Source organism: Chrysemys picta, chromosome 2 (genome assembly GCF_011386835.1).
Source record: "Chrysemys picta bellii isolate R12L10 chromosome 2, ASM1138683v2, whole genome shotgun sequence".
Classification (NCBI taxonomy): Eukaryota; Metazoa; Chordata; order Testudines; family Emydidae; genus Chrysemys; species Chrysemys picta.
This window is the reverse complement of record NC_088792.1, coordinates 132,903,626-132,924,689: the sequence shown is the minus strand read 5'-3', so window position 1 is coordinate 132,924,689 and position 21,064 is coordinate 132,903,626. Positions and strand designations below refer to the sequence as shown.

At 49.8% G+C, this 21,064-nt stretch overlaps 1 protein-coding gene across 4 annotated transcripts; it reads left to right on the top strand.

The window, feature by feature from the left end:
- The first annotated feature begins 1,164 nt into the window (after window positions 1-1,164).
- SNRNP48 (small nuclear ribonucleoprotein U11/U12 subunit 48) lies at window positions 1,165-17,745 on the top strand. 4 transcript variants are annotated; one of them, XM_065584221.1, is made up of 10 exons: window positions 1,165-1,302; window positions 3,545-3,658; window positions 4,015-4,075; window positions 5,801-5,875; window positions 9,457-9,651; window positions 10,826-10,947; window positions 11,794-11,921; window positions 12,903-13,067; window positions 14,668-14,810; window positions 16,769-17,745. In XM_065584221.1, the coding sequence occupies exons 1-9, from the start codon at window positions 1,213-1,215 to the stop codon at window positions 14,687-14,689; spliced, it is 972 nt and encodes a 323-aa protein (XP_065440293.1). In that variant the 5' UTR covers window positions 1,165-1,212; the 3' UTR covers window positions 14,690-14,810; window positions 16,769-17,745. The 4 variants fall into 4 exon arrangements, with proteins under 4 accessions (XP_065440293.1, XP_065440291.1, XP_065440290.1 ...); XM_065584219.1 differs by having other exon boundaries at window positions 16,752-17,745; XM_065584218.1 differs by having other exon boundaries at window positions 14,324-14,810.
- The last annotated feature ends 3,319 nt before the right edge of the window (window positions 17,746-21,064 follow it).

The following is a 21,064-nucleotide window of genomic DNA, read 5'->3' as shown; positions in this document are numbered from 1 at the left end:
TCAGTAGCTTTGAAGGTCAGGACACTGCTGTTCAGGGGCCCAGTTACGGATTTAGGAATCTAACTTGGGTACTCGGGTTTGGAAACTCTGGACATAGCTCTTAAGCAGAGGACTTGTCTTCTCGAGGCCTAAACGGCTATTCCCAGTTCCTGCTTTTTACTGCTATTGCCCCTGCGAGGAGCCCCGGGACCGGTTTCTGCCCGGGGACCCCGGCGGGTTCCCTTTGCCGGCAGTTTGTCCCGCTACCTAGTGCGGTCTCCCCCCCGCCGCCTCTGTAGCTTCTTCTTTCCCTGCCGGGCCACCCGGGGGCAGGAGCTGCTCGCAGCCCTGCGGCCTCTCCGCCCCATCTCGGGGCCGCTGCGCTGCTTCCCCCGGCAGCGCCAGCTCCGCGGCAGGTCACAGCGCTCTCCGGATGCCCCGGGGCAGCTCGCAGCGACCCCCTATGGACACGGGCCTGGGCGGCGGGTACCAGGGGCCCGGCCGCCTTCGGAGCCGCGCCGCCGAAAGGTGCCCGAGCCGCTCCCCTGCCCCCCGGTGCTGGGGGTGCAGATGTGTGAGCGGCGGGCGGCGGCCACATCTCCATTGGCCCAAGCGCTGCCGGGGCTGCAGAGTCTCTCCCGCCATTGGGCCAGTAAGAGCCCTTGCCTCGGCCCCTTGTCTCGGCGCCCGCCCCACGGCCCGGGCCCTGCGGGGGACACCGCGTCGGTCACACACGCGGCGCAGGTGAACCCCGGTGTCTGGGCAAGGCCCCGCCCCGCCAGTAGGGGGTGACCTCGCGGAGCCTCCCTCTCTATGGCTCATTTCTGCTGCAGGACCTGCCTGCGGCTGCTCTCTACACTCGTGTCTGCAGGGCCACGCTGTGACGGGCGAGGCCCCCTGTGGGACTGGCCAAATAGCTGCCTGTTCACAAATGACCATTGGATTGCACGAAGCCTGACTCCGTTAACACCCTTTAAATAATTTCATTTATCGACATTTGCACTTTCTGCTGCGGGGCTTTCTGTGCCTGTGAAATGTCATTCACACCACGAAGGGCTGAACCCTGCGCCGGGCTCAGCGCTGGCAGCCTCACCTCTTTAGAGAGCAACCGCGGGGATCACAGGCAATGGTGTTGCCCTCACTAAAAATGGCCGCCACTCCCGTTATTTACAATAACAGTGAAGCCAGATTACTCCGAGGTAAAGAGAAGCCATTTCCCTGCCCCTAGTAAACATGGCCGCCGCCGGGTCAACAACGGGGTTTGAGACCTGGCTGCCCAGCGCGGAGATGGCCGCCCCGTGCGCGGTGTGGTTTGGGGCTCAGGCAAGAATCTCTCCCAGCGCCGCGGGTCGGGTTCCCTCGCCCCGGCGTGTGTCACGCGGTGCCTGGGGGTGAAGGCCCGGCTGGCCCCGCCCGCACTGCGCCCCCTCCCCCAACACCCCCAGCTCCGCCCCCTACATGCCCTTACCTCCTAGCTCTGCCGCTGCCCGCACTGCGCCCCGCACCCAGCCTCCTTACCTCACAGCTCCCCACTGCCTGAACCGTGCCGACCCGCCCCAACACCCCCTTACCTCTCAGCTCCACCCCCGCCTGCACTGTGCCCCCTGCCCCCAACACCCCCTTACCTCTCAGCTCCACCCCTCCCTGCACTGTGCCCCCTCCCCCCAACACCCCCTTACCCTCAGCTCCACCCCTCCCTGCACTGCGCCCCCTGACCCCAACACCCCCTTACCTCTCAGCTCCACCCCCGCCTGCACTGCGCCCCCCGCCCCCAACACCCCCTTACCTCTCAGCTCCACCCCTCCCTGCACTGTGCCCCCTGCCCCCAACACCCCCTTACCCCCAGCTCCACCCCTCCCTGCACTGTGCCCCCTGCCCCCAACACCCCCTTACCCCCAGCTCCACCCCTCCCTGCACTGTGCCCCCTCCCCCCAACACCCCCTTACCTCTCAGCTCCACCCCTGCCTGCACTGTGCCCCCTGCCCCCAACACCCCCTTACCTCTCAGCTCCACCCCTCCCTGCACTGTGCCCCCTGCCCCCAACACCCCCTTACCCCCAGCTCCACCCCTCCCTGCACTGTGCCCCCTGCCCCCAACACCCCCTTACCTCTCAGCTCCACCCCCGCCTGCACTGTGCCCCCTGACCCCAACACCCCCTTACCCCCAGCTCCACCCCTCCCTGCACTGCGCCCCCTGACCCCAACACCCCCTTACTCCCAGCTCCACCCCTCCCTGCACTGTGCCCCCTGCCCCCAACACCCCCTTACCTCTCAGCTCCACCCCTGCCTGCACTGTGCCCCCTCCCCCCAACACCCCCTTACCTCTCAGCTCCACCCCTCCCTGCACTGCGCCCCCTGCCCCCAACGCCCCCTTACCCCCAGCTCCACCCCTCCCTGCACTGCGCCCCCTGACCCCAACACCCCCTTACCCCCAGCTCCACCCCTCCCTGCACTGCGCCCCCTGACCCCAACACCCCCTTACCCCCAGCTCCACCCCTCCCTGCACTGTGCCCCCTCCCCCAACACCCCCTTACCTCTCAGCTCCACCCCCGCCTGCACTGTGCCCCCTGACCCCAACACCCCCTTACCTCTCAGCTCCACCCCCGCCTGCACTGCGCCCCCCGCCCCGAACACGCCCTTACCCCCAGTTCCACCCCTCCCTGCACTGCGCCCCCTGACCCCAACACCCCCTTACTCCCAGCTCCACCCCTCCCTGCACTGTGCCCCCTGCCCCCAACACCCCCTTACCTCTCAGCTCCACCCCTGCCTGCACTGCGCCCCCTGCCCCCAACACCCCCTTACCTCTCAGCTCCACCCCTCCCTGCACTGCGCCCCCTGACCCCAACACCCCCTTACCCCCAGCTCCACCCCTCCCTGCACTGCGCCCCCTGACCCCAACACCCCCTTACCCCCAGCTCCACCCCTCCCTGCACTGCGCCCCCTGACCCCAACACCCCCTTACCCCCAGCTCCACCCCTCCCTGCACTGTGCCCCCTCCCCCCAACACCCCCTTACCTCTCAGCTCCACCCCCGCCTGCACTGCGCCCCCCGCCCCGAACACGCCCTTACCCCCAGCTCCACCCCTCCTTGCACTGCGCCCCCTGACCCCAACACCCCCTTACTCCCAGCTCCACCCCTCCCTGCACTGTGCCCCCTGCCCCCAACACCCCCTTACCTCTCAGCTCCACCCCTGCCTGCACTGCGCCCCCTGCCCCCAACACCCCCTTACCTCTCAGCTCCACCCCTCCCTGCACTGCGCCCCCTGACCCCAACACCCCCTTACCCCCAGCTCCACCCCTCCCTGCACTGTGCCCCCTGACCCCAACACCCTTTTCTCCCCAGCTCCACCCGCACCCGTGCTGCGCTCTCTGCCCCCAACACGCTCTTGTCCCCCACAGCGCTATCCACACCTGCACTGGACTTCCCGCCTCCAACACACCCTTACCCCCAGCTCCACCCCTGCCCACACTGACAGGGTGCCCCGCCTCCAATACCTCCTTGCCCCCCAGCTCCAAACTGAAGGAGAGCCCCCCTGCTCGGTGCTGACTATGTGTTTCCTCTGGCAGGAGGAGAGAGCCGTTTGCCCCTATGATGCCAATCACCAGATGCCCAGATCCTCCTTGGCTAAGCACATAGTGGCCTGCCGGCTGAGGAGGCTGGAGTACTCCAGAGAGGAGCAGGTAGCCACTTTCTGGGCGGACTGGTTGTTTTTTTCCAGGGGCAGGAATCCCTTGGTCAGGTTCTGTTGAGAAGAAATAGTTTGGCAGTCTTAAGAGATCTGGATTGGTTCAGACAAATCTGCTGTTTATACTCTAGGCCCAGAGAAATTGTATAAAGGAAGGCCCTGATTTTGCAGGTGGATCCTTGCAGGTGGCCTGTGCACCTGCACAAGTCCAGTGAGAGACTATCTGGGTGTGAAGGCCCAGTTGGGTTTGTCAGACTACAGAATTGAGGAGCCCTGGTGGTTCTGGGTGGGGATACTTGAATCTTAGCTATAAACTCCAGAATGGTATAATTAATGTCTTTTGGTTTGTAGGCTGAAATGTATGACTCTGCATTTTACTACGAGAAAGCAAAGATACCCACCATTACTATGGGTAAGTATGAATTTGGTAATGGTTGTACAGTGGAATGCAGACACTTCAGGTGACGATGTTACCTCAGGTTTCAGAGTAGCAGCTGTGTTAGTCTGTATCCGCAAAAAGAACAGGAGTACTTGTGGCACCTTAGAGACTAACAAATTTATTTGAGCATAAGCTTTCGTGGGCTACAGCCCACTTCTTCGGATGCTGTAGCCCACGAAAGCTTATGCTCAAATAAATTTGTTAGTCTCTAAGGTGCCACAAGCACTCCTGTTCTTTTTGATGTTACCTCAGTTGCTCCAGTGGAAGAGAAACTTCATTATTCTCACCATCTAGATGATTTTAAAATAAATTTGGCTTGTGGCACTTTACCTTCATTCTGCAAAGCTGAGCAGCACACCTTTTTTCCTTACCTGATGCTAGTCAGAGGGTGTTTTTCCTTCTCATTTTCAAAGTTTGAAGAGGATATTATAATTTAATTCCCACTTATTTATCAGCATATTTGTGGCAGATTGTTGTTGTTTTTTCTATATCTCTAACACAGCTTGCAAGTTCCCTTTGCTTTATTACTTTCTTGTTTGTGCACCGGACTCAGCTGTGATGTGAGTAGATCACATGTATATGTCATCTCCCCACTCAGCAGTTTGACCCAGCTCTAAGAATAGCGTTTAGCTGCTGCAGTAGAGCTTCTGAAGGGAGACCTGTTTTCACTGCAGTTCTACATAAACTAGTGGAATCATTAGTGTGGGATGGTTCTTGGTTGGGTGAGGGAGGAGTCTCTTTAATGTCTCTGCAGTGCATTACTGTACTTGCTTCCAAATTCTGGAATCTAGAGGTTATTGCCCCCAAGATTATAAGGCCCTTTTAAGGCAGATGAAAATGTGACCTTCAGTTACTTGTCCCACTTTAAATGGCAGAGTTACAGTTAACAGATGTTTATATAACAAGTGTTTGAAAAATCTGCACAGCACAGTAATAATAATAATATTAAATAATAAAGCAAGACACACAGTGTGAGTCTGTGTCCTGAGGAGTTTAGAACCTGAAAAACAGACACAGAGGAGACAGGATACACTAGCAGGCAAGGCTGGCTCCAGGCACCAGGGAAGGAAGCAGGTCCCTCTGGCAGCCAATCGAAAGGGGCGGCACGTCTGTCCATTGTTGGGGTGGCATGTCCGGGTCGTCGGCGGCGGCGGCACTTTGGCGGAAGCCCAATCAGTCCACTTCAGTCTTCTGCAGCAATTCAGCGGCAGGTCCTTCACTCCCTGTCTTCCTCAGCAGCATTTTGGCGGTAGCTCAATCGTTTTCTTCCTTTTTTTTTTTTTCCCCTCGCCATTTGTGGCGGCAAAAAAGCTGGAGCCGGCCCTGCTAGCAGGACCAGAGGAGTAACTTGATATCATTTACATGTAATTGTAGAATAAATACAAATGTTATTAACTGGTTGTGGTTTGGTTTTCTGGACAAAATAACGTGGAATGGATGTAAGAACAAACCTTTAAAAAGCCAGAATATATTTGGTTAAAAATTTTCCATTACAGTCAAAGAATTCCTGAGTGTCTGATGGCCTTTTGCTGAACATCAGTAATTCAGGATGAGGAATATTATTCTCTCTGTACAATAACCACTGCCTACCTGTCCATTAAACCTCGCCAGCTAAGAGCACAGATCTAGCACATACCTCAGGGTGTACTTGTACAAAGGTGCAGGAGCTTTGTAAAATTCTCTTTTCCTTTTTTTCAGACAAGGATCTACAATTTCAGATTATTAAACAAGCTAAAGCTTTGAGTGCTAAAGAAGGTGGAGGCTCCAGTGAAGGTAAGCAGAGTACACAGATTAAGCCAGGGGTTCTCCAGATTTTCTGTAGTGTGGGCCATCTCTCCTCTTATTCGTGATCATCAAGCCACCTCTTTCCTAGTCTCCCTTGATCTCATTTGTGGGTTCACTGTCATACAATATTTATTTGCTCCCTTACTTCCTCTGGTCCCCACAGCTGTGTTCTCCTCCCTCACCTGGGATTTGGGGAGGGTTCAAGTCCTCCATGTTCAACTCAAGAGCTATCTTCAGGACTGGAAATCTAGCCCTGCAAAGCTCACGATGTTCTTTAATGCCAGTCCCACAATCCCACTATTTAAAATCTTCCCCCTACTGACTCCCTCTGGCCCAGCTCTCTGAGCTGCCCCCTCTTCTGCCTTCCACAGCCCAGAACCCCCTCAGACCGAACCCCACTCCCACTGCTGGGAATACTTTTCCTGGACAAGAAACCTTCCTTTTTGTTTTCACTTCCTCCTCTGAATCCCCAAACTAACATTTGTTTTATTGGGTATGTGATATGTAGCTGTCTTTCATTGCCCCATGATACGTGAACCTTCAATTTCCGTTTTTACAATGGATTATTGCAAACTTTCCTAAGAGGAGTTAGAGTGATTTAGTCAGAGGGGCCTGCTCCCCCTTAGATAGTATGGACAGTGTGTCCACCCATACATTTAAGTGCTTACATCCTGTTTTTCACTGATCAGCAGAGAACACACAAAACAGCCTGGAGCCCAGGAAAGGACAGAAATAGATTTCTCAAGAGAATGAAAGATGAAATCAAGACAGACTCTTGACAGACTGTGCTTGCTTGTACAGATGGCAGTAGAGCTATAGTGTGCACTGTGGGAATGATTGTGGCACCTGGATAAAACTGCATTAAGCTACTAACTTTTTCATTTTAAAATACATACATGTGCACAAATTAAGGTTGCCAACCCTCCAGGATTGTCCTGGAGTCTCCAGGAATTAAAGATTAATTTTTAATTAAGAGATTGTAACGTGATGAAACCTCCAGGAATACGTCCAGCCAAAATTGGCAGCCCTAGTGTACATAGGGGAAAAAAAGTGTATGCTCATTCTTCCTTTTTGACAGGCTAACTCAGCAGCTGAGTACAGCAGCACTGACTGGCAGGCTTTTCTGCTCTTTTTTTTTTTTTTCCTCTAGTATAGAAATGGAAACCGGTAGAATGGGCTCTTCGGAAAGGAGGAACCTGGAAATTTTCATAGTATTGATGGCGTATTTGGAAGATATGAGGTTTTTTCCCCATGATTTAACAAAGCTGTAGTAATTTTAATTTCAAATCTTAATCTAACCTGAATGTACTGGACAGCTTTAAAAGAAACTAAACGAACACCAAAACATGTACCATATGCTATATTGCAAAAATACATCTATGGGCCACTAGGTGTCACAGTTATAGCTCACCATCCTATTTTAACGTGCTCTTGCGCTTTTTAGAAGCGATCTGAAGAAAGAACCAAAGTTGTCCAAACTGTCCACATTCACCTAATAAAACCTGATAATAAATTAAGAAGTTACTTAGTAAACACTTATTCTTTTCTCTAAAACTCTCCACTAATGCAAAGTTGTAGTCCAGGTTTTTAATACACAGTCATCAAGAAATGTGAAGTTTTATGGTGCATAATTGTCAAATTAAGGTTGCTGTAGGAACCAGAAGAATGAATTGTCTGCATTTTAAAACCTCAGACATAATATCTGTTAACACAAATTTTGCCTTCAGTTTCCTTGGCTTGTTTAAAAGAGGGTGATAGCTGAGCAGACCTTCAGGTAAACACAGCTACTTTTATTTGAATAGGTGGAATTCCCAGTAAGTTGTTACAAATGTAACAGAAAATAGGGCATATTTCACGGGTTCTCAATCTGCGTCACATCTGGATCAGCACATCTAAACAGAGAGAGTTCTAGCTTTTCTCTTCTTCCAGTGTAGTCATTGCTGTGATATAACACCATCGTGAATGAAAAGGACCTAGCTGATCTTTCTGCTCTTGAAATATTTTTAAATAAAAATATCCTTGATTCTTCTTTCATGAGCAGGGGTGAGACTGAAGGGGAATTAGGGAGATGAATCTTCTCCTTACTTAGGCTTTGTCTCCATTTACAGTGTGTGTTTTGTACATACACTGCACGCCCACCTAGCCCAGGTATAAATAGCAGAGTAGATGGTGAGGCACTGCTTGGGCAAGTAGAGTAAAGACACACTTGAACTTTAGGGTATGTACTCTACTCATTCTTGATATGAACGAGCAGTGCCTCTCACATATACACAGCTATTTTTAGCAGTGTAGTGTTCCACTGCCGGAGTCTTTCTCCAGTGCAAGGACAGGCTGTAGCAGTGGGGAGGCAGTGGAGAAAGACTCCAGCATCACCCCACTGCTAGAGCCTTTTCCTGCTGCAAGGAAGGGCTCTGGCATCGCTGTTGGAACCTTTTTCCATTGCTTCTCCCCTGCCAGGGCCTTTTGTTGCCGTGTGTCACTAACCACCACAGTGTGAATGCAGCCCGTATTTCAGTGCAGCATGTAGATACACATAACCTACATGCCCCTGACAGCGTAGACAAGGCCTAAAGGATATACAGTATTCTTTCTGCAAGTGATAGCCTTTCATAAGTACTGTACCATATTCTGTTGTTTCAAGAAATTCACTTTGCAATGCTACAGTGTGTTGGAGAGAGTGTGACTGAGGGTTTGACTATTCTGTTTGAAGGAAATAAAATCTTTGCCATAAAACAGGGAGAGTGACTACAGCTTTAATAAATTGGGGAAGCAGATTTTTTTTAGCCAGCAGGTAACGAATACATCTTGGTAACTGTATAGCTAGTGAGTAAGTATAGACTAATAATTGGGAGGAGACTGGCAACTCTGTTTTGCCAATTGTAAATGCTTTTGTTGCACATCACTTCTCTTCAGGGTTTTTAAACTGACTAGTAATGTGAGCGGGTAGAAGGTAGCTTATTCTGAATCATCTTTGAAAGCAGTCAGAGCAGACAATTGAGCATTATCTGTTTGATTAAACAGAGGCTTTCATTCCAATTATTGCCAGTAGAATGTTGGCTGTTAACTAGTTTGCAGTTGAAATTTGGAAATAAATTGTAAAATAAATATGTACTATTGGACCAGTACAAAAACATTCTTTTGCAGGCTAGTGGGCTGTCACTAATAACAATACAGGAAATCGTATTGTGGACTAGATAGTTTTTGTGTGCGTTCTCTCCCTTTCCCCCAAATAGCCCTCATAGTCCCTGCAGGAGACACCAAAACTCCTGGCTCCCCAGGTGCTGAGGAAAGTTAACGAAATAGAAGTGTTGGGGCCATTTGGTGACAGTCTGTTACAGAGTCCTCATTTCATGAAGCAGATTTCAGTGGGTTTCCTAAAATTAGGCCAACTGAAGCACTTTTTGAGCTATCAGAATCCAGTAAAGCTAAAGAAGTCTGTCTTGCACAAGTGAAAAGTATGTAAATAGTGTCCAAGTTCCTAGTGCCAGTACACTTGCTCCTCCCCACAAGTTTCTTTGTGTAGCAGTATTGCCATTTTATAGAAGTAATAATGTCCATTTGTTCACAAGCTTTAGGTGCCTATTCTTCACTGCCTGTTGAAGTTCCCCAAAACCACAAACGCTTCATCTGTGACCTGACTCAAGCTGATCGTCTTGCAATCTATGATTATGTCCTGGAAGAGACGAAGAAACAGAGGTCCAGATCCCAGGCCACTGAAAACGACAGTGATCTCTTTGTAGATTTGGCTGCTAAAGTCACCCAAGGTTTGAGAAACATTCAAATTCTTGAGTTTTACAACTTAAAATGGCAGTGTTTGTCATTTTCAAATGTTGTCACGTTTCTACAGTTAGAGGGATTTGGTTGAACATCTATTCAGGTTTGAATTAATAAAATGTAAACCAAATTGTGGATTCTAGGAGAAGGGCAAAAATTATGCAAACTAGCCCGGAAAAGAGCTGGCAAATAATCTTTTTGTATTATAGTTCTTTTAATAAAAAAAAAGGTACAATTCAGGACACAGGTAAGATACGTTCAGATCCTGTAATGTGGTGGTCTTTGTGTAGTTGCCTATTGTATCTTTCTCCACCTTCAGTTCTGCCAGCTTCCTGTCCAAACAGCTCTTCTGCACTTCTCTCATTGTATCTGTTGCCTGCATCTCAGCAGGAGGAGGGATCCTTCATTTCTTCTGCAACAGGCCTGCACTTCTTTGGCTCACAACTGAATGTGAAATTTTGCAAGATTTCTGCTGTGAAAGCTGATATGAGATAAAAGCAGCATGGAACAGTAACAATAGAAATGTGATAAGAGACACACGATAGTCTTTTGGCACAAAGAAAATTCTGGAGAAATATATAAACTAGTGAGACAGATCAGGACTCCTCCAATTACTATATTCTGTAAAAGGTACAATATACATGCAGGGAAAAAATGCCTTATTTCTGGAGCCCGATCCTGCAAAAGGATCTGCATGGCCATAGACATTTACATTTGCTGGATCAATCCCTCTGTTTGCCAGACTTCCGCAGTTCAATAATAGGGGTTTTGAAAATGCAACTTGTAAATTAGTATTTAGGGCAGTTGTTGTTAAATAACTTATTTCAAGTCACTACATTGGTCTTATTGCAGTGTCTCAGAGTTCATGTAATAATCTTGTATGGTGGCTTGAATGCCTTTTATTTTGGTTGTTGATTTTGGTCTTTACTGTGTAAGCAGATCTCTTCCAGCTTTCTCTCCAACTTCCCTAGACACTGTTTGATGCTGTAAGTAAATACCAGAGAAACATCTGTTAAAAGAACTTGACACAAACTTACCTTTAGTCCTGTAAACAGCACCATTCTAAGACAACCCTATTATGTATTCTCAAGTGCCGATGTATTGCCTCTGAAATTTTTTTTTTAGTTTGTTTAACCACTTGTTTCACATTCGATATTTTATTAGATGATGGTCAAAAAGGTCCAAAGTCTCATCTTGAAATCCTGGCAGAAATGCGGGACTATAAAAGACGGCGGCAGTCGTACAGAGCTAAGAATGTTCATATAACAAAGAAATCTTACACTGAGGTGAGCATCAAATGTTTTTGTAGAGAATGCAAGACCTTGCAAGTATTAGAATGCTTAATCTTTTCACAGCATACACTCTCTAATGTGCTCTATTCAGATTAGTAAAAACAGTTTTAACTATGATGCCTAGGCAAAAAAACCTTAAAGAAACTTTTTGACCAAGTCTAAAGATGTGGGTTAGTAAATGTGTTAGCAATTTTATAAATCTCAAAAAGAAATGTTAATGGTTTAAAGTATTTATCTCCTCTGGTTGGTTGTTGGTGTTTCCTAGTATCACTTTGTGGCTATCCTGTAGTTTGAGCTATGTCAATTTGAAAGTTGCATAAACTACTTAGAAGGGCACTGCAGGGTTAAAAACCATATGTATTTAAAATGCATTTTTCCTTACTCCTATTACGATACCGGCAGCTGAGACTGTTAAAAATGAAAGAACTTTAAAAATCTTGTGCCCATCATGTTATTTATTCTTCGTTCCTGAACAGTGAGGCTAAACTAGTCAATTTCAGTATCAGTTTCTTGTGCCTTAGCTATTTGGGGGTTGCAAAGACTTCAGAGAAATGTTTTCAGATGCAAACAGAAAACTTTTTTCACTGCAAGTTACTGAATATATTTATCACAGCTACTTTTAATACTGAGTTTTGTACGTGCAAATTCCAGCAACCTACATGTTGATAGTGTCCCTTTAAGGTGCATTTTAATAAAGTTACTTTGGAGTTTTTATTTCAGCAAACGTTTTTCCGTACAAATATCTAGTGCCTTTAAAAACAACACCTCAGACCTCATCTTTTGCCTGGTGTTTTCTAGTCTATTTTAGCTTCAAGTTTTCTTTTACTAATCTCTTCCCAGGTAATCAGAGATGTGATTGGTGTGCACATGGAAGAACTCAGCAGCCACTGGCAGGAGGAAGGTAAACCAGACAATGCAGAGACGTGTGAAGGAGGAAAATCTTCCATTTCAGCAAAATCTTCAGGAAGGTATTAACAAGAACCTCACAGCACTCACCAAAATGCTTTCTTTGTGCAGGGACGCTGGCAACCGTCAATCCATAGCGACCTATTACTGTATTCTAGTAGCACATAGAAGGCCCAGTTGAGAAAGAGACCCATTGTACTCCACAGTACAAATCCATACTAAGATAATCCTTGCCCTGAGGAGCGAATTGCTTACGTAGACAAGACAAAGGACGGAAGAAAAGAAGTGTTATTCCCATTTTGCAGATGGGGAAAATGAAGTGACTTTTTCCTAAGGCCACACAAGCAATTTATGGCAGAGCCAGGACATGAACATAAACTCTCCTGAGTCCTAGTACAGTGCTATAATCACAGGTCTCAGACTGTCACAGAGCAGCTAGGGAGAGAAGAACCTGTGAAAATGTGACTTTTAAAACACAAGAATTGGCGGGGAGATGCAGGATTGGAATAGTACCTTAAAAAGGGAGTTCAAAATAGTTTAAAAAACTGATTAGATGTCAAGTTGACAATGTCCCTTTAAGGTTCTCAGAGTTAAACTAGCAGTGCAACACAGCTATGTTCATGTATCTTATGTATACTTAACATCAACAGTAATCCTTCACTTGGGTATTGAAAAAGAAAACAGGATAGACTTTATTACTTGTGTAACATGGAAGTGTGTCCTCGTCACTGCGTAATGCTTCCCATTTTTATTTCCTGATTTGGGTGGTTGAAATAGTAAACAAATCGGATCTATTTCAGCCTTTGCACCTAAAGAACTGGGGGAAGAAATTGCAGCCTGTCAAACGAGAGAAGCCAAAATCAGTGTCTTGTTTCCAAGCGTTTATTATCACAAACAAGAGAAGAAGAAGAAAATGATCCTACCAAATGGAATACAGTTCCTTTTCGTTGCCTACCAGAGGCAGACCAATGGAGATTAAAAGTATTCTAATAACTACAGTGTTTATGAAACTATTTATTAAAACCAATAACTTTTTTCTTCAGAAACGAAGAGAGACGGTCAGCATCAGTGGACTCTCGACAGTCTTGTGGAAGCTCTAAGGATGTTGATCGATCTAGACACAGGAGAGATCCCAGCAGAAGTCCAGACAAACAAAAAAGAAGTAGAGAAAGAGGCAAAGACAGGGATTCCAGGAGAAAAAGAGAGAGGCAAGTGTTACTCTAAGCAATTTGTTTGCCTGTACCAGTCAGTGATGATAGTCACCAGTGAAATGTAACGGTGCATCCGAGTTTAGTGCAGGAACGTAATACTCAATCCAAGTAGAAATGCAGGAGAATTCAGAGAGGCAGAAAGTAATAACCCAGATCAGCCAAGCAAAGCCCCTGTCCAAGCAGAATTTGCTGTGGGATCTTTAAAAAACTACAAGTGATCCAGATTTCAGGGTTTAATCAGGGATCCAAAAGATGGCTCCTCCGGCAGTGACTTGTCCCTAACAATGCAGGAGCATTGGCTCAGATTTGACTCGAAGAGTCACCTAGTGCTCTCTGCTTGTGTTATATGGGCTGTATATTATGAATTAACCACACCTTGTATTATTGATAGTTACTTAGTTGGTGTACATATAGTGAATTTTAATACATACTTCTGAGGAGTTTGCATGGGGATCTACCAGTTAGATTGGTTGCCAGCTCTACCATTTGCTTCTTACAGGTGTCTGATCTTTTTTTTTCTAAACGGAAAGCTTTCCTAAGCTTCAGAACAAAACTCCTCATAATGAGTGACACCAACACCACTGAAGAAGTAGAGAACTAAAAGTTTTTAGTACTAAAAGCAAAGAGATGATGATCCTGCAGTGGGATCTACAAGTGCAGAGTCTCATGCCCATAGTGCAGAGTTGATGGAGTCCCGTAGAATTCACTTGGATCTGGCACTGGTGCAAGTCCTTGAGCCAGCAGATCCCAGCTGGTTCCAAGTGTGATTTTAGGAGCTTATTCAAAACACTTTCCTGTCAGGCTCCTGGGCTCTTTGTGACCCTATATTGGTTTATAACAGAAATGGGAGAAATTGTATAGCACAATTCCTAGCAAGTGTGTATGAGCTCACAAAAACACAAATGCTTTGACCATATACTTTGGTGCATAGGATGGAGTGGCTGCTTGTCTCATAAAATGGCTTTATGCAGTTGTTTTTCCAAGATACATTGTGCTCTGTCAGAGTGCAGGGTTGTGCAATGAGACTTGAATAAAGCTCACTGGAAATGAACCCTCAAAGGGAAGACAGTGACAAGATTTTGAAGGAAGTGCTTAGATTTAAAGGATATTTTCAGTCTTGAAAGACTTCGGGCTTCTCTAATGTTCAGACTCTCATCAATGAAAGTTCAGTCAGCCAAGCAGTTTTGGAGTAATCTGTTAAATGCTGAGATCCTAACAAGACATTGGCTATAATGGCTTGTTTTCTATTTCAGGGCTGAAGACAAGTATCACAACCACAAAAGAAGAAAATAGGAAAAGGGGGCTGTAAAGAAGATGTGTGTCAGCTGTTAGTTAAGGAGATAGACTTAGACTTAAACTGGATCATTCAGAGCTGTGAATATCAGCAGCATGCTGATGGCGATAGCATTGTGAATTGAACATTGTACCCACAGCTGGGAGGCTGCCAATGACATCCTTCCCTCATCCTGACAACCTTACCATGGTCTCGTGTCTCAGATAGTTATTATCTCTGCATTAGGAGGTGACGTATAGTTTGTTGTATTGCCTTTGACTGATTGATAAATATAATTTATTACATTGTCATTTTAAAATTCAGCCCAACTTGGTCTGGTGATTGAAGCAAAAGAGGAAGGGGCAAGGATTCAAATTTGTGCAGGTTTGCAGTGACTTTGGGAGGATACACTCTAGTCTTCTGCGTCAGTCACCCCATTGGAAACCTGGATAAAGTGCAGTGTGAAAGTGAGCCTGTAACAGGATGGTTAGTGCACTAGCCTCTGAAGACTTAGGTCCTAGGCTAAGTCACAAGAGAGTGTATTGACTGCTCTCATCCTAGTCTCCATTCTTGCATACTGCAAAGCTGTTGTGTTCAGCAGGGGTGGCAGGTTTGTAGAAATTTTGGTGGTGCCCAGAACCCCCCCCCCCCAAACTCTGCCCCCACCTGCCTAAGGCTCTGGAAGGGAGTTTGGGTGGGGAGAGGAGGTCTGGGATGCAGGCCCTGGACTGGGGCAGGGGATTGGGTGCAGGCTCTGGGAGGGAGTTTGAGTGCAAAAGGGGTGAGAGGTTGGGCTCTGGGAGGGAGTTTGGGTGGGGGAGGGGGTCTGGGGTGCAGGCTCTGGGATGGAGTTTGGGTGCTTGGTGCAGGCTATGGGCTGGAGGTGGAGGTGCAGAAGGGAGTGAGAGGTGCAGGCTCTGGGAGGGAGTTTGGGTGTAGGCTCTGGGCTGGGGCAAGGGGTGGGGGTGCAGGAGGGGGCAAGGGGTGCAGGTTCTGGGATGGAGTTTGGGTGTAGGCTGGGGTAAGGGGTGGGGGTGCAGGCTCTGGGAGGGAGTGCGGAGGGCTGGGGTGCAGGCTTTGGGAGGGAGTTTGGAGTCAGGAGAGGTTGTGTGGGAAGAGGGTGGGAGTGCAGGCTCTGGAATGGAGGTTGGGTGCAGGCTCCGGGCTGGGGCAGGGGGTGGGTGTCCAGGAGTAGGGTGAGGAGTGCAGGCTCTGGGAGAGAGTTTGGGGGTGGAAGGGGGAGTGCAGGCTCTGGGAGGGAGTTGGAGGTGAGAGGGGATGCAGGAATGAGGGGTTTGACGTGTGGGAGGGGGGTTAGGGTTGGGGTGAGGGCTTTGGGTGGGGCTGGGGGGTTCATGCTGCAGGAGGGGGCTCAGGGCTGGGGCAGAGGGTTAGGGTGTGGGAGGATGAGGGCTCTGGCTGGGGCCAGGGATGAGGGGTTTGGGGTGTGGGAGGGGCTCAGGGCTAGGGCAAAGGCTAGGAGTGTGGGGGGGGTGAGGCCTCTGTCTGGGGCTGTGGATGAGGGGTGCGGAGTGTTGGAGAGGCTCAGAACTAGGGCAGTGGGGTGGGGTTGGGTGAGGGCTCTGGCTGGGGATGCGGGCTCTGGGTGTGGCAGGGCTGGGGATGAGGAGTTTGGGATGCAGGCAGGCTGCCCTGGGTCTGGGGCCAGAGAGGACTCCCCCCAGCCCTCGCCCCCCAGGCAGCAGTGAGCCCTGGGGGAGGGGCCTCTCTTCCCCCCTCACCACACTCACTTCACACCACTGTCACTGCATGTGCTCCTAGAGCCCCTCTCAGGTCCAGGAAGTCCCTTCGCCTCCCCTGTGGTGGGTACTGGGGTGAGGCTGCCATCACATGTGCGCCTCCTCCCCTGCTGCTGCCCCTCACTGGGAGGGAGGGATGGGGCTGCCCCTTGCCCAGCGTGGGGCAGGAGCAGTGACTGTGGGCAAGGGGAAGGGCGATGCTGGTGGAGGGTCCTGCCAGAAAAGGGAATGGTCCGAGGCGGAAGGGCAGGGTAAGGGCAGCCTGCCCTGCCACTAGTGGATGGGGGGCACCAGGACCCTGCGGCGGCAGTTGATGCCGGGAGCCAGCAGAGCGGAGTCAATGTGGAGCTGCAGAGGAGAGGCAGGGACACCACGGGGGCAGCAAGTGGGGGCCGGGGGCACACTCGGGGAGGTGTGGGGGGGCTGCAGGCAGGGCTGGGGGAGAGACCTGGCCCCAAACATTGGTGGAGCCGGGCCCTAAATATTGCTGGAGCCCAGGCACCACGGGCCCATACAGCTCCCCCCCTGGTATTCAGTGAAGTAGCAGGTTGGCTGCGAGGTGCATTAACAGTGTTGTTGAGAGGAGGCTAGGACGGGGTTTACTTGTGCTCTGCCTGGCTCAAGCCAAGCTCTACGATACAATTGCAGTTGCTCCAACCCCTCAGACAGAGACAAACACCTACAAGATCTCTATCAAGCGTTCTTACAACTACAATACCCACCTGCTGAAGTGAAGAAACCGATTGACAGAGCCAGAAGAGTACCCAAAAGTCACCTACTACAGGACAGGCCCAACAAAGAAAGTAACAGAACGCCACTAGCCGTCACCTTCAGCCCCCAACTAAAATCTCTCCAGCGCATCATCAAGGATCTACCACCTATCTTGAAGGACGATCCATCACTCTCACAGATCTTGGGAGACAGGCCAGTCCTCACTTACAGACAGCCCCCAAACCTGAAGCAAATACTCACCAGCAGCCATACAGCATACAACAAAAACACTAATCCAGGAACCTATCCTTGCAACAAAGCCCGTTGCCAACTCTGTCCACATATCTATTCAGGGGACACCATCATAGGACCTAATCACATCAGCCACACTATCAGAGGCTCGTTCACCAGCACATCTACCAATGTGATATATGCCATCATGTGCCAGCAATGCCCCTCTGCCATGTACATTGGCCAAACCAGACAGTCTCTACGTACATAACATAAGAACGGCCGTACCGGGTCAGACCAAAGGTCCATCTAGCCCAGTATCCTGTCTACCGACAGTGGCCAATGCCAGGTGCCCCAGAGGGAGTGGACCAACAGGCAATGATCAAGTGATCTCTCTCCTGCCATCCATCTCCATCCTCTGACAAACAGAGGCTAGGGACACCATTCCTTACCCATCCTGGCTAATAGCCATTAATGGACTTAACCACCATGAATTTATCCAGTTCTCTTTTAAATGCTGTTATAGTCCTAGCCTTCACAACCTCCTCAGGTAAGGAGTTCCACAAGTTGACTGTGCGCTGCATGAAGAAGAACTTCCTTGTATTTGTTTTAAACCTGCTGCCTATTAATTTCATTTGGTGACCGCTAGTTCTTGTATTATGGGAATAAATAAATAACTTTTCCTTATCCACTTTCTCCACATCACTCATGATTTTATATACCTCTATCATATCCCCCCTTAGTCTCCTCTTTTCCAAGCTGAAGAGTCCTAGCCTCTTTAATCTCTCCTCATATGGGACCCGTTCCAAACCCCTAATCGTTTTAGTTGCCCTTTTCTGAACCTTTTCTAGTGCCAGTATATCTTTTTTTAGATGAGGAGACCACATCTGTACGCAGTATTTGAGATGTGGGCGTACCATCAATTTATATAAGGGCAATAATATAGTCTCAGTCTTATTCTCTATCCCCTTTTTAATGATCCCTAACATTGTTTGCTTTTTTGACTGCCTCTGCACACTGTGCGGACATCTTCAGAGAACTATCCACGATGACTCCAAGATCTTTATCCTGACTTGTAGCTAAATTAGCCCCCATCTTATTGTATGTATAGTTGGGGTTATTTTTTCCAATGTGCATTACTTTACATTTATCCACATTAAATTTCATTTGCCATTTTGTTGCCCAATCACTTAGTTTTGTGAGATCTTTTTGAAGTTCATCACAGTCTGCTTTGGTCTTAACTATCTTGAGCAGTTTAGTATCATCTGCAAACTTTGCCACCTCACTGTTTACCCCTTTCTCTAGATCATTTATAAATAAGTTGAATAGGATTGGTCCAAGCACTGACCCTTGGGGAACACCACTAGTTACCCCTCTCCATTCTGAGAATTTACCATTAATTCCTACCCTTTGTTCCCGGTCTTTTAACCAGCTCTCAATCCATGAAAGGACCTTCCCTTTTATCCCATGACAACTTACTTTACTTAAGAGCCTTTGGTGAGGGATCTTGTCAAAGGCTTTCTGGAAATCTAAGTACACTGGATTCCCCTTGTCCACATGTTTGTTGACCCCTTCAAAGAACTCTAATAGATTAGTAACACACGATTTCCCTTTACAGAAACCATGTTGTAAAAGAATAAATGGACACAAACCAGACGTCAAGAATTATAACATTCAAAAACCAGTTGGAGAACACTTCAGTCTCCCTGGCCACTCGATTACAGACCTAAAAGTCGCAATATTACAACAAAAAAACTTCAAAAACAGACTCCAATGAGAGACGGCTGAATTGGAATTAATTTGCAAATTGGACACCATTAAATTAGGCTTGAATAAAGACTGGGAGTGGATGGGCCATTACACAAAGTAAAACTATTTCTCCATGCTTATTTTCCCCTCCCCTAAAGTTCCTCACATCTTCTTGTCAATTGCTGGAAATGGGCCATTTTCATTACCACTACAAACAGTTTTTTCTCTCCTGCTGATAATAGCTCACCTTAACTGATCATTCTCCTTATAGTGTGCATGGTAACACCCATTGTTTCATGGTTGGGGTGTGTGTGTGTGTTATCAAAACGCAGAATTTAGAACTTTAGAAAGATTCTGGATTGTTGGCTGTGCTACAAGGACACTGTCACTATCGGCTTAGTGTAGGGTTACCATTTTTTAAAACAACAAAAAGAGGACACTCCAAGGGGCCCCGCCCCAACTCCGACCCCTTCCCTGCCCCAGCCCCACCCCAACTCCGCCCCTTTCCCAAAGTCCCCATCCCAACTCTGCCCCCTCCCCTGAACGCTCTGCCCCCCTGCTCCTCCCCCTCCCCTGCTTCACGCGAATCAAATGTTCGCGGGAAGCCTGAACCAGGGAGGCAGGCAGCAGGTAAGCTGGGGCGGGGGGGCGCGAGGAGGTGCGGCCCAGTCCAGCCCCCTGGCCGAGCGGCTCGGCTCAGGCCCTGGGGTGCCAGCCCCAGTTCCAGCCGAGCGCCCCAGCCCTGGCGGTTCCAGATTGGCTTGGGCCACCAGCCCCGGCCGAGCGGCTCCAGCCCTGGCGGCTCTGGCCCGACTCGGCTCGGGCCCTGGGGCGCTGGCCCTGGTTCCGGCGGAGCGCACCAACCCCGGCCGTTCTGGCTCGGGCCCCGGCAGGTCCGGCTCGGCTCGGGCCTTGGGGCGCTGGCCCCGGTTCCAGTGGAGCGCACTGGTCCCGGCCGAGCGGCTCTGGCCCTCCCCGGCCCTGGCAGCTCCAGCTCGGCTCGGGCCCTGGGGCACGGGCACCGGCCCCAGCCAAGCGGCTCCGGCCCCGGCGACTCTAGCTCGGATCGGGCCCCGGGGCACCGGCCCGTCCGGCCCCGGCCCTGGCCAAGGCCAAGTGGCTCTGGCCCTGGCGGCTCTGGCCCGGCTTGGCTCGGGCCCTGGGGCACTGGCCCTGGTTCCGGCGGAGCGCACCAGCCCCGGCCCGCCCCGGCTCTGGCGGTTCCAGCTCGGCTCGGGCCCCGGTGGGTCTGGCTCGGCTCGGGCCTTGGGGTGCCGGTCCCGGTTCCGGTGGAGCGCGCCGGCCCCGGCGGCTCCAGCTCGGCTCAGGCCCCAGGACACGGGCACTGGCCCTGGCCGAGTGGCTCCGGCCCAGCTCGGCTCGGGCCCTGGGGCACCGGCCCTGGTTCCGGCCGAGCGGCTCTGGCCCTCCCCGGCGGCTCCAGCGCGGCTGGGGCACAGGCACCGGCCTCAGCCGAGCGGCTCCAGTCCCAGGGCACCAGCCAAGCGGCTCTGGCCTCAGTGACTCTAGCTCAGATCGGGCCCCGGGGCACCGGCCCATCTGGCCCCGGCCCCAGCTGAGCGGCGCCAGCCGGCGCCTGAGCACTGCCGGCCCCAGCGGCTCCGGCTCCAGACCCAGCGCCGATCCAAGCCCCACGACCCCTCCTTATTTTCCCGGACATGTCCGGCTTTCTGGAATTTCCCCCCGGAGGGGGATTTGACGACCAAAAAGCCGGACATGTCTGGGAAAATCTGGACATATGGTAACCCTAGCTTAGTGTTCAACTCTACTAGCTTGGGCAGCCAAGTCTCCCCTTCCCCCTTCAAACTGCAGTAGTAGGGGGCAGGGGATAGCTCAGTGGTTTGAGCATTGGCCTGCTAAACCCAGGGTTGTGAGTTCAGTCCTTGAGGGGGCCACTTGGAGATCTGGGGCAAAATCAGTACTTGGTCCTGCTAGTGAAGGCAGGGGGCTGGACTCAATGACCTTTCAAGGTCCCTTCCAGTTCTAGGAGATGGGATATCTCCATTAATTATTATTATAATTATTATAATCAACACTGAAGAAACCAACTTTTCTCTTGTAAACTGATAGCAACAAGTATTTTTTATTTTTTAAGACACTTCTACACCATGACAGATGTGTGGTCACGTTGCTTAATGCACTGTTGGAAGGTGCTCAGATATTATGGTGTTTAGCACGGTATAAAAATCTACATAAAATAGAATCCATCAATGAAGAAAGCTGAAGTTTCTCCAGAGCCATACATGAGC